Here is a 12,710-nt window from a genome sequence, read left to right as displayed (position 1 = left end):
TATAGGGGCAATGTGAGCTGTGTCTCATATTTCCATGGCAGACATCTTAGTGTGAATCAAAAAGCCTTTTAAGCACATATGACGGGGTCTTTGCTGTTTGACCAACAGGAATAAGCACGAGCTATCACATCTTCAGTTTGTAATAGCACAGTGCTGATGTCCTGCCCTTCAGGAGCCTGTGGACTGAGGATTGAAAGCAATTTTAAGTAAGAGAGGTTATAGTACGCAGGAGATCACATATGAAGGATAAAGCCTGTACTTGCGGTGCAGCATTTGGCGTTTTCTGGTCGTTATTTGTAAATCACTTTTTGTTGTATATTCCTTTCCTTAGCGACCATGTTAAAACTCAGCTGCTCTAGGTGACACTTGAGCGCTCAAGCTCAGCATCACTGTTCAACTTACTGTCTTAAAAGTTAAGTACCACACGCTGACCGATTGCACCACTGGGGCTTGTTGAGTGTCCTCATTCAAGACCAAACTGAGAGTTTAATATTCCTGGGACTGAGGCTGGTGGATTTGGCCAGAGTTCAGTTATCTGGTTACATCTTGTTACTGAGGTAAATATTATGAGGGTGAAAAGAGGCGTAATCAGACATGAAGTGAAAACAGTTGTGTAGGTGACCCATGCTTCCATTAAACGTTGTGTTCATTCTTAAAAAACAAGTCAGATGCAGACTGTTGTTCACTAAACATTGTTGTCATTGCTGCCTGCGCATGAGATGTTTTATGTCAAATAGCATCTCCTATTCCCACTTGCAGACATCAGTGGGCTGAAACATTTTATCTTACATCACTCTCTAGGCTGTTGTGCCTGTGTTTATTACTGCAATTCATTCTTTATGTGTCTGCAAGGTGTCCAAAAACACTAAGCGTGGAGAAGCAGCTCAGCACATCTGGAGCTTCGGGGCTTTGCTGTGTGAACCTCTGCCCTCTCTGGATAATGAGCTCTGATGCAGGTTGGGCATATAATGCATTGCATTCATGGATAACCACGAAGAGACCATGAATATTTATCTCCTCAATGAAAAGCAGAAGGGAAGAGTGACTCACCACCAGGATCTCTGGCATCGGTTGACAAAATAATCACCTGACTCTTTCATGAAGAACCAGAAGATCTGCTGCTGCTGTGTGGTGTACCAGTTTGACCACAGGTGCTGCTCCTGTCCTGGGATGCAAACCAGAAGAGTCCAGCTCTCACCATGGCAACAATACAGATTATATCCTGCCATGGGTGAAAAAGTCTGCCATTGTGTGGAAACATCAACTTAACCAACAGTAGCAGGCTAAAGAAGTGAACCAGTAGAACAGATCAGATGACCAGTGAGGGCCTTCTGACATGTGCTGAGCACAGTGAAAACTGCTGATCTCCACAAGTCCAGAGCAGCACCAGACCCTGAGCTGTGGGACCTCTGAGGCCTGTACGATTCCCCAAATGGCAGCAAACACAGTCGCCCAAAAACAGCAGAGTTTTGTCTCAGTTTGGCAAACGGAAGAAATAATGAGGAAAATGAAACTCTTCTCTTTCAACAGGATGCTACCTCTTCTCACATCTCTACCTGGGAAAGTGCTGAGTTCAAGTCTGCAGGTGACCGTTGTTTCAATCCGCATGGTGGTGAAATGAATTGTTGCTTTGCAGAGCTGTCGGTGGAGGTGAGAATTGAAGCTATTCGAATAGAGTTTCTTGTGGTAATGAGATAGTTTTCACACATTTTGAATATAATTCATAAATCGGCAGGATGTTTCTTTCTGATTCTTTCTTCAGACAGAAGGATTAATTTCAAAACTACAGACCCACTTTCCACTTTTTCAATCTTATTCTCAATGTCATGACTAGTTGACACACATCCATTTTTATTTTATGGTTATTCATATTTTTTTCAGCACTCTACAAATCTTAAGCTTTACCTTGAATGATTTTATTCTACCATGAACTTTCATACAATGCAAAGTAAATAATATAATATATCTACCCTGCAACTGTAGGCTTCAATATGATCCTTTACGTGTGACACCTGTACCTTGACTTGGCTGCCTTGCTCTCACAAATGCAATATCTGTTAGGAGTGAAACAAGGAAGGTAAACTAAACAAGTTGAAAGTGAAAAGTGAAAAGATAGCTCTATGCTATGCTGACACTTAGTTTTAGATCAATGGAACATTACTGGAGAATCAAAATTTCTGCAGTAATGTTTCTGTTCAGTTTATTTGTTTATTCTTGCAGAAAATACCCCCTGGAGAAATCTAAAGGAATAACACAAAAACTCTAATGTTCAGTCACACCAATGTTTTTTCCAGATCACGTGCTGTCGCAAACAATGCATCAAGACTCCTCTTGCCTCATTATCTATGGTCAGTTTCTCTTCCTCTTCCTGCATCATCATCCTCTGCTGGACCATCAGTGCAACAGGAAGGGATGGGGGGGGTGATGGAATGAAATGCCACTAAGTTCAACTTTAGATATGTTTGAATGCTAAAGAGGCACTTAATGACAGATCGCTTCGGGATGAGAGGAGTCAGGGTACAGGTTTGTTTTAATACTCCCACAGTGCTGAGCTGCTCAGTCTGTGTCCGTCTCCTTTCAGGGTGCCTCCTTGGTCTCCATGCAGGTATTTGCCATTCTTGCAACGGATGACGAGCCGCCTGTGTTCCAAGAGCTCCAGGGTGAAATCCTCAGGGGTGTCACCGTCTGAGCACACTAACCCGGCGCTGTTTACATACCAGAACTGGCCATTCACTCCTGCAGGATATAGAGCAAGAATGCACAGTCAGACAGAATAAAAAATTTGCTGCTAGTGACCTGTACAGTGAAAAACAAGCAAACAAGATGTGAGAGGCAGAGGCCAGTTTGAGTGAGTGAGCCCTGACCTTTAATATGGTAGGCCCCATTACTGAATAGCAGGGTGAAAATATCATAGACAGATCTGCTTGCGTCCAGTGTGTTGGAGTTCTTGTGGTGGCAGATGAAGCCATTCTCCCCTCTTAGGATCAGCATAGGTCGGTTAATCAGTTTCAGAGTGAGCTGCTCGTCCTCACCTGTTAAAAAAGTTGACAGTGAATGAATGAAACACATCAGAGGGAGCATGAGAAAAACTGGAAATAGAACTGTTGCTGAAAAGATGCTTGGAGGATTGTGCGGAAAAGGAAAAAGCTGCTCTACCTATGGAGTCACTGACAGCCAAGAGCTGGCCATTCTTTTTGGTGCAGATATATTTTCCATTGTTAGCTTTTATTGCCACCTTGTGGCCAAGCCACTCCACTGCAAACATGGTTTCAGCTGACCTGCACCATTTCAGAGGAAGATGAGAGTTACAAACTGAAGAAGGTAAAGCAGGACCAATAAAAGACAGGTGTGTCTGTAAAATTTAACTTGCCAACATATCTTTCAGGGGTTCACATCATGTACTCAAGCCAGTGCTATAATCTCATGAGTGCCACCAACTATTGCTTCAATCAATCATTTCTATTATTAATAGATGTATATGAAATTATTATTTTATAATTATATGAAATTCCTGTCAATGAATCATGTTGTACATAATTTAAAATGTAGAAGTGACACATACACCTCAGCTTATTGTGAGTCGTGTGTGTTGAAAAAAGGGCCTTCACTCACACTTCAGTGGCAGTAGACTGGATGCCTCCGTGAGCCACCAGGGCCCAGTAGTTCCCTTGGCTGGTCCGAAACGTGCACTTCCTAGATTCCTTGTCAATCTCCATCTGAAACGTCTCCATGTCTGTCTCATCCTCCTGATTGGCTGCAAGGCTGACCCCTGGGAATGGTGAGCACATCCTCTTCAGCAAGAAAGCTAACTTGAGGACTATTTCATTTTTGGAGAGACCCATCCTTCAGTTGCTGCACAGAGATTCCTTTGACTTAACTGTTCAGTCATTTCTCAGTGGCAGTTTTGCCTCTGAAGGTCCCAAAAGAATTTTTATAGATGTGTCTACAGATATATTTTATTACTCCCTGGATTTACAAAGGCAAGTAAAAAGGCCACTGACAGCTGCTTGCTAATCAGGTTGAATTGTTGTGTTTAACGTGGCGAAGCATGAAAGAGTTGGTAACTGTGTCTGATCCTTGGGTGTTTCGGTTCTGTCTTAAACTCTGCCCAGGCAGGCAAATATATTTTGACTGAACTGACTCCTGGATGCATTTATGAACAGAACACACAGTAAATGGACTAAATGTGACTATACAGGCAAATCTTACAAAGACAAAATACATGTGTAGATTCGGAAAAAGTTGAGACTTGCACTGATAAGCTCTGCGGCAATTACACTGATACCACTTAACACCGAAACACAAACGAACAATTGGTATGAAACACTTGGGTAAACAAAAAAGCAGTGACGACCTTCCCTCTCTACTTTTCACAGTCACTGTTTGTTAGCTAACAAACTTTGAAATGTTTTATTAAATGCACGTTTTGCTCAAACAGTCCGGTAGAATATTTTCTTCCAACTCATGTTGGTAAACAAACCAAAAGACGACAGTTTATCACACCACTTACAGACAGATTGCACAGGGCTAAATCCAAGAAGATCTTTCTTAATCTGTAAACAACAGCGATAAATCCCCCAAACTTGCTCCCTGATCATCTTTTTCTACCGTCCTCCCATCCCCCATCTCTCCCTCCTTAACCCTGACCCTCCCAACCCCCACCTCTCACCATTGCCCCACCTCAAGGCCTGCCCGTCTGCCCTCTTCACTGTGGGACTCTCATATAATCAGCTTTTGAGTGCTACTCCTCCAATCCCCCAATCCCCTCCATGAAAGAATAAAAGAAAAACAGGACAGACCAAAGGATTTTATGGTCTGTACTTAGCAGGACGTGCAAATAATTACTGACCCCATCCATGCAACGACCGTCAGCATAAATAATCAAATATACTGAGAGTTTCATTGTTTTATCCATCTTAAATGACCCCAAATATAATTTCATGAAGGATTACCTCAGTTTATTTAAGAAAATTGAATTTTAAGAAGCGCAGGTAAATAAAATAAAATGTCCACTGAAATATTTATGAAAGCATTACAAAGAACAAGACAACTACTGCGGATATAGATGATCGGTTTTATGAAGCTACAAAAGCACGCCTGCAGTTTTGTGTGTCCTAAAGCAGTAACTATCACACACAAGATGCTGAGTTGTGAAGCTCTTGAACAGTGTGTTTAGTTGAGTATACATGTACATGGAGCTGTGATGTAAACTATTATGACCAATGACAAATGAAACGTTTGACCTGATGAGGGATCATGAATGAACAGGACTGTACAGAAACCATCCACTAACTGCTGCCTGGCATGGCTTAAAACAACACAGGGCAAAGATACTGTCTGCATGTCCTTGGTGAGGTCAGGACAGGTGGGCTCTGCATTTTATGGTGCTGTGCTTTTGGAGGGCTACATCACTCGTACTAAACCTGTGATACACTTCAGTGGTTTAAGGCCTCTGATGGATCCATGCATATAAATTACATCTACATAATACAAGTCAGATGCAGATATACATGCCACTCTGCGGAGCCTAGTTACTACAGTCTTTTCTTCCACACCAAAAATTGCTGTTCAGACCAAGAATCAACAAATGTACCTGCATCTGTTTTAAAGATTATTTTCAGGGATTTAGCATCACTTTCATATCTGACTGTAGATGTCATGGTTACTGAGCTACCGGGACGCTTTAATCATGTCTTATTCACACCAGATAAGCTTGGTATCATGAGGTCTTACGACTGGTTAAATTATCATTGATCTTAAGTGCATTTCAAGCATACATTTCTGCCCCTCTACTTTCCACCTATGCCTGGGGGCCCATCACTCGCTTTCTCCCTCATCCCCACTCAATGTCATGCTTTGTCTACCTATTCCATGTGTCCATTTCACACTAATTCAACCTAGAAATGATCTTCAGACTGGGCTCAGCTGGGACCTCACAGCCACTATCTGATAGATGAGAGGAGATGAGACAGAGGAAGGAGAGACGGATGAAGTGAGAACGGGAGAAAGGGAATGGGGGCGAAAGACATTAGATACAGCGAAATCCAAGCCAGCAGCCAGCAATCTGAAGATATCAATAGGTATGTTGATGGCCATCTTTGACACACCAGGTGCTCAAGCATACAAAATAAGATAAAACAAGTATCTAGGACAGCATTCTTTCACCTGGACAGTATTGTAAAAATCAGATATATCCTGTCCCAAGAGGATGCAGAAAAACTAGTCCACCCATTTGCTCCCTCCTGACTGGACTACTGTAATTCATTACATTGAGATGTCCCAAAATATCTCTGAAAGGCCTCCATTGTATCCAGAATGCCGCTGGATGAATATTAACAGGAGCAAGAAAAAGAGATCACATTTTTTGTGCTAGCGTCTTTTCAGTGGCTCCTAGTAAAATTCTGAATCGAATTTAAAATCCCTCTAACATACAAAGCTCTTAATGACCAAGCTTCATCGTATCTCAGAGAGCTCATAGTTCCTTATAGTCTCGGTAGGCCGCTTTGCTCTCTGGATGTAGGTGTACTCGTGGTTCCACAAGTCTCCAACAGTAAATCGGGACGCAGATCTTTCAGCTATCAGGCTCCTCTTCTATGGAACCAACTCAGCATTACATACCATTAGCTTTGTTTTTTCCCATAGTCTGTGTTGTCCTTTGTGTGGCTTCATCCTACAGGTACTAAATAATCTCTGCTCCATGTTCCTTCTCAATAACTGCTGCTGAAAAAGCTACCATTAGTTATCATTAAGCTCGATTAATCAATTCCATTATTACTTCTTCAGCTAAACCCCCCATTTTTACTTACTGCTAATATTCACTAATGTACATTAAGTAGTACCAGGAACTAATCCTTTAGAGTTTAGTCTTGACCTGCTCTATGTGATTTGGCGCAGAAAGTAAATTTGATGTGATTTGGTTTGTTGTCATCACAGCTATGCTCACTGACAAACTGTGCAATAGTGCACACAGGTACACACACACACACACATGCACAGATATCTTTGGCCGTGGCACATTTTGGACTAGACCCCAGATCCAGCTCCACTTTCTGGTGTTGTCCTACCTGCAGCCTGCAAGTGGAGCAGGCTTGACTAATCCATCAGTGATAGATGCAGCTGACATCTATTATTTATAGTAAGATAATGCTGCTATCGCCCTGTACCTTATTTTCTTCTTTCTTCCAATCCTGCATCCTTTAAAACTGCACTTTCTGCAGTTTTTTTTTTTCGGCCCCCTCATTTCTTCTTATTTATCTCTTATGTGTGTCTGTGCATGAGTGCATTATCAATGCATGCATATATATATATATGCATGTGTGAATATGAATGTTGTATGCGTCTTTGAACTATCATTTCTTCTTCACTTTCAGGGCAGAGTGGATCACTTAGACCTGAAGAAGACAGGGAGGTGATGAGAGACATGATGACAGATCTACATCACATACGAAAGCAAACACACACGCATGTGTACACTCCCCAGGCAATAAAGAGCACAGCTGATGGAAAGTAAAGAACTGCATTTCACTGTTGTATACAAAGACTTACGCTTGTGCTATATGTCAAATATGAGGATTCTCTTCAGTGCACAGCCATTTAGCACACTCCTCTGTATTAACTGGAGAATAGACAAAGGTGCCAATTTATGTGCAAAGATACAAGCGACATTAGGGAGGATGGAGAGCCCACCTGTCTCCACGTATACTACCATAATCACAGAATCCTTTCAGAGTCCTCCAGCAGTTGTATTCTTCCTCGTTTGCATTAATATCTGCTCATCTTCTCCTTTAATCATCTCATTAAACCCTCAGATAGAAGGCAATACACAAGCGCCGAACAACTCTGTGGCACCAGCATGAAAGGATTTTCTCTTTTAGCCAACGTTTAGTGTAACCTAACAATTCAACCTTTTGTCTAATATAGATATATATATTGTTACCTTGTGTGTAAGCTGCGAGTAACATGCAGACAACTGCGTATAACAAGCTTTAACAAAATGCATTTCCTAAAAAACAGGAAACAAAACTAACAGCAGCAACAAAAATGCAATCTTCTGCCGTGATTATGCAGTGTCACGTAGTGCTAAATACAGACTATCTTTGACTGAGTGTTTCCTTGATTTTCAGCAGCACATAGGCTCAGACTGAAGGCAGGGGTTAGGGGGTTAGATTAGGGGTTTAGAAGCTCTGGCCCCAGGTGAGAGGCAGCTTGGGTTTCTGAAAGCAGACTCCCCCTTGCCTTCCAGGAACAGGGGCCAACTTCATCAATTATTCAACACACCTCACTTCAGCACTCACCGCAGCGGGATGGTATGTTTATGTGTGGGTGAGTGTGTCGAGAAAGGATAAAGCTTTTGTTTGTGCAGAACAAGTGTAGGAAGAGACTGAAAAAAGGCAGAGAGCATGCTGTGACTATAGCTTTGTGTGAGAATATGCGTGTATACATTATGGTTTTCTTCATACTGGATGTGTGCTCCACTCCTCATTCTGCTGCATAGCTCTTTCTTTTCAACCAATTGGTTTACAGAGGTCCCAGTCGTTTGGTTTCTGCCTGAAGCTCCCACTGCTAACCAGGAACAATGAGCAGTTAGAGATTCAGTTACAGCACCCAGGGCTGAGGTAACTCAACCCTGCAGACAAGAATCTGCAGCCTGCAGATGGGTGTCAAGGCCAAATATGCTGACAAGCACTGTTGGTGTATGCTAATCCATCCCAAATCCAGTTTCAAATCAGACCAGCAAACCCCTTTGCCCATCTGCAACTGAAACTCTTGGCAAGTACTTGGTGCACTTCTGCTTAGATGTAACATAACACCCACAATTACAATTTTTCTAGTTTTTAAACTGATCAAAGAAATTCAACCTTGTTTTCCAAATGAAGTAAGTTCGAAGCCCCTGTGGAGCAGGAGTAATCCATCGGTAAAGTATTGTGGTGTCATGTCTGTTTGCTGATTGAATAACACACTCAGGCAGCCCTGTCATAAGACCAAAGAGAAAATACGTGATACACCATCAGCACAGAATTACTGTACTGCATATAAGTTACAAGCAGCTGTTTCAATAAGCCCAAGGGGCAAAAGTGTAAAATGTTAACGCCATTACCCAACAAAGCCAGGTGGTAAATTTGAGAGGCATTAAAAAGGGGGTTTTCAAAAAGATCACCAATCATTATTTGGTAAGAGAAAACAAGCTCCTGCTCTTTCCACATTTATGTTAGAGTTGTTTAATGTTATTGCACTTTAACGTTACCAAAATTTAAACTCATTGCTAATTGTTGTTGAGAAATCTATACTCGTAATTATTATCAACGTGGGTACACAATAAATCTGTCACTGAACCAAATCACCCACTAGTGTAACCTAAATCAGCTGAAACCCTAAAACAAATGATGTATTCCTCTCTGGTCTCCCAGATGAGGCTGATAGTCTCCCATATCGGCTCATCTATCTTGAGTTCCTGAAAAGTTGCGACTATCCAATGTGATGTCCGTGCATGTTGATGTGCAGAATACATTACACATAATTACTATGCACCCCCTATCAGCTGTCACCATTAGAGAGTGGTCTAGTCTCCTAATCATGCATATTCAACATGTCCACATGATAAGGTACTTCCTGTGAATTGAAAGCTCTGTTTTCTGGGAGTGCATTAGTGCACAGTATTTATGTAGGTCAATTGTAGTAACTATAGTAGTTGTAGTATTTGCTTGCCCTCTCTTTCATTATGTATGTGAATAGGTCACTTTGTGTCAGCTAAAGTCTCATGTGATCACCCTCAGAGGCACCTAAGGACAGACTTTATCCATTTAATCAGACTTTTGAGATTCAATGTAACATTTTAGGCAATGTAGGAAACTGCAACAGTTGCTGCTTGTTCATGCTTGGGCTTTAGGGAAAACTATAACATCCTTTCTTTTGTTAGTATATCTCTGTTTTCCTACCTTGTCTTATAGAGACATATCGCCCATTGGCTGCCATGAGAACCACCTGCGGGTGGCTTTCCTCCAGGTCAAACAGTTCGTCTTTGCCCGGCTTGGAGCAGCGTCCAGACCTTAGGGTGCCTGTGGGCCCCATGGGAGACAAATACTTCCCCTCACAGTCTTTAAAAGCCAGCTTCCCACACTTCAGCTCCAGTGTGTATGCCGTGGCCCGCCCACTCTGTGTTAAGAGCTTCCCATCACTGCTCAGAAAGCGGCTGTCGCAGGTCTTTAGGCAGTATTTCCCATCCAGGTAGACAAGGGTGAGGAGAGCCGCCACGCCCCAGGGAATGTTCAAATCCACAGCGATCTCCCCGTCTTCCATGGAGAGGTGGGCGTAACGCTTGCGGGCCACAGACAGCAGGTTGGCCTGCGGATGCAGAGCCAGGTGTACTGCCCACAGCTCAGCATCTGTGATTATCTGGGCAAAGCAGGACAGGTAGTCCCGAGAGCCTCCAAAGAAGCGGAGGTACTGTTCAGACTGCAAGGCCCAGCGACCATCAGACTGAGCCACAATGAGGAAACGACAGTCTGAATTGTGCCCGTCGGCCTCGCAGGTGACCTTGCCATCCTTGTCTGAGGCCAGGTACCGCCCCAGGTGGCTGCGCAAGTAAACTACCTGGGTGTCCTTGGAGTCCTGCTCAAGAGTCCATATCTGCTTCTTCTTTAGACTGGGAGCTGATGCGTTCACCTGAAAAACAAAAAAACTTCAGTCTAAAATCTATTTACAACAAGCCTGGCCTAGCCTGAGAACCACTACACCAATAATCCTGTAGATAGTATATGGCAGGCCTTCTCCTCGTACCTTGAAGCCAAAGGTCTCAGCAGTGAGGTATCGACCCTCATGGTTGATTAGACCAAACTGCAGCTTCAGAGGAGGGTTCCCGTTAGCTGGCATCTCCACCTGTAGATTCAGCAGAGTGAGAGTTGGAAGATGGTGGAGGAGCGGGGCTGAGACAAATCAGGGATGGGGAGAAAAAGAAAGAGTGGGGCAAATAGACCGAGCACCGCAGTGTATGTCTGAAAAGGTGGAATAAGGGTTTTTAAAGGGGTGAGAAATGAGGAAGGAGGTGATATCATGGAGAATGATGAAATCCAAATGTTTTAAAGGCAGGAAATCAATTCATTAAGGTACAGTATATAAAGCACTTCCATGACCACAAATTCCTTCCCCGCCCAAGGCTTTATTATACATTTTTCCAGCCACAGCCTCCTAATTTACTTACTGTGGTTTTGTGGCTTCCCCTCTGTAGTTTCTGTGGCTCTAATTCCAGCTCCCAGACTTAAGAGGCTTCTTTCAACAAGCGTCCCCTTGTAATTCTTTCTCTCTCCCCTCCTTCTCTTGACGGCTCAAACGTTGTAGATTGGGTCTCCTAGCTGACCTCCACCACCACCTCTCTTCTCCTTAATCAGGTTAGAAGCAGCACAGACTTGAGTCAACCTTGATCTCTCTTCAGTCCTGCGTCAAGCTCTCTACCACTGTAGACTAATTTTGTTCCTGACTGCTTATCTCCACTTCTGCAGCCGACCCGCTCCCTCTTTTCTCTTTTTCTCCTGTTGAACAGTGCTCTCTCGCCCAGCCTCACTCCTGCTCTTGCTTGACTTGTTATTTACCTTGAAGGCTCAATCACCCCCCCACTCCTGAGACTAGACTGCTCTTGGGTTTTGTTCTTACCCCTCCTTTGCCTATAGTGTTTGGATCCCATTGAAGACTCTGACTCTGACTTCTGCCTCACCTTCCTCCAAATCCAGGTTCCTTGTTTGTCAGGCAAAAGTTTGATCAGTGAAGAAGAACATCCTCAGCAGTCCTGCAGATTTTATGGTGGTGCATTGAAGGACTCCTTCACTCATTCCCTAAACATAAGCCGTCCATCACAACTGAACTCAGCAACAAAGGGTGCTTGCCTCTGTAATCTTAAGCCTCTCCCTGTCGCCTTTTCCTCCCATCCTCTCCTTCTCTCTCACTGCCTTTCTCTAACCTGCCATGTGTATAATCCTGCCTTTCTCTGCCTCGGTTCTTTATTCTGAGCTCTGCACTTCACCTCTTTCTGTGACACATAAAAAGACAGGTAAGTAGAAACAATGCTCACACACACGCACACACACACACACAGTGCCGGGTAACTAGAGTGCTCCCCGTGCCTTAGGGGTAGTTGCCTAAGTGCAGCTCTCCTTACCTGCCAATGCTGAAGATTTTGTTACACACCTTCTCTGATTGCAAGCTCTCTGGGTCAGTCCTAATGGGAAATGCGTCTGAGAGGCTGGAGCAGTTGGACTTTACATCTGAATTTGAGAAACAAGCAAAGGGACAAAAGATTGTGGGTGTTTTAAAAGCAACAGTAACAAGCTGATCAACATGTGTGGCGGTTGAAAGTATGTGTGTGTGTGTGTGTGTGTGTGTGTGTGTGTGTGAGTGAGTAGTCAGCCTTACCAATCAGCCTATTATAACTCTTCTTTGCAGTGTAAACAGACGTGTCTGTTCCTGAATCCATCTAATCCTCAACCCAATCATCCCAGTCTGGCTAATCTACCATCACTACTCCTTTTAGAAAACACACACACACGCTCCCCCTCATGCTGCCCATAAACATACACATAGACCCAGTGACCCACAGCAACATATATATCGTCAAACACATAGAAACACACATACACACACACAAAGGTCGGTAAAGGGTCTCAGGCTTTGAAGAAAAAGCCAGCCATTTAAAGATTTACTCCCCTTGACCCGGTCTTGAA

The 12,710-nt window shown here is 43.3% G+C and overlaps 1 protein-coding gene across 1 annotated transcript; it reads right to left on the bottom strand.

Annotated features, from left to right (window-relative positions):
• Positions 1-1,899: 1,899 nt before the first annotated feature.
• Positions 1,900-12,338, bottom strand: fscn2b (fascin actin-bundling protein 2b, retinal). The gene is made up of 8 exons (XM_029528426.1): positions 12,149-12,338; positions 11,198-11,375; positions 10,777-10,875; positions 9,936-10,662; positions 3,613-3,769; positions 3,157-3,278; positions 2,865-3,032; positions 1,900-2,736 (listed from the first exon to the last, which is right to left on the bottom strand). The coding sequence occupies exons 3-8, from the start codon at positions 10,867-10,869 to the stop codon at positions 2,531-2,533; spliced, it is 1,473 nt and encodes a 490-aa protein (XP_029384286.1). The 5' UTR covers positions 10,870-10,875; positions 11,198-11,375; positions 12,149-12,338; the 3' UTR covers positions 1,900-2,530.
• Between the last annotated feature and the right edge of the window lie 372 nt (positions 12,339-12,710).

This window comes from Echeneis naucrates, chromosome 19, assembly GCF_900963305.1.
Source record: "Echeneis naucrates chromosome 19, fEcheNa1.1, whole genome shotgun sequence".
NCBI classification, from domain to species: domain Eukaryota; kingdom Metazoa; phylum Chordata; class Actinopteri; order Carangiformes; family Echeneidae; genus Echeneis; species Echeneis naucrates.
The sequence above is the reverse complement of the archived record's forward strand: the minus strand, read 5'-3'. Positions and strand labels throughout refer to the sequence as shown.

What these genes read in the sequence shown, in the direction of transcription:
- fscn2b (XM_029528426.1), bottom strand. Translation starts at nt 10,869, where the DNA reads ATGCCAGCTAACGGGAACCCTCCTCTGAAGCTGCAGTTTGGTCTAATC. An exon ending in CAGTCTACTGCCACTGAAGT is followed by an intron (nt 3,279 to 3,612) that starts GTGAGTGAAGGC and finishes GAAATGGTGCAG; the next exon opens with GTCAGCTGAAACCATGTTTG. An exon ending in TGGGGCCTACCATATTAAAG is followed by an intron (nt 2,737 to 2,864) that starts GTCAGGGCTCAC and finishes TATATCCTGCAG; the next exon opens with GAGTGAATGGCCAGTTCTGG.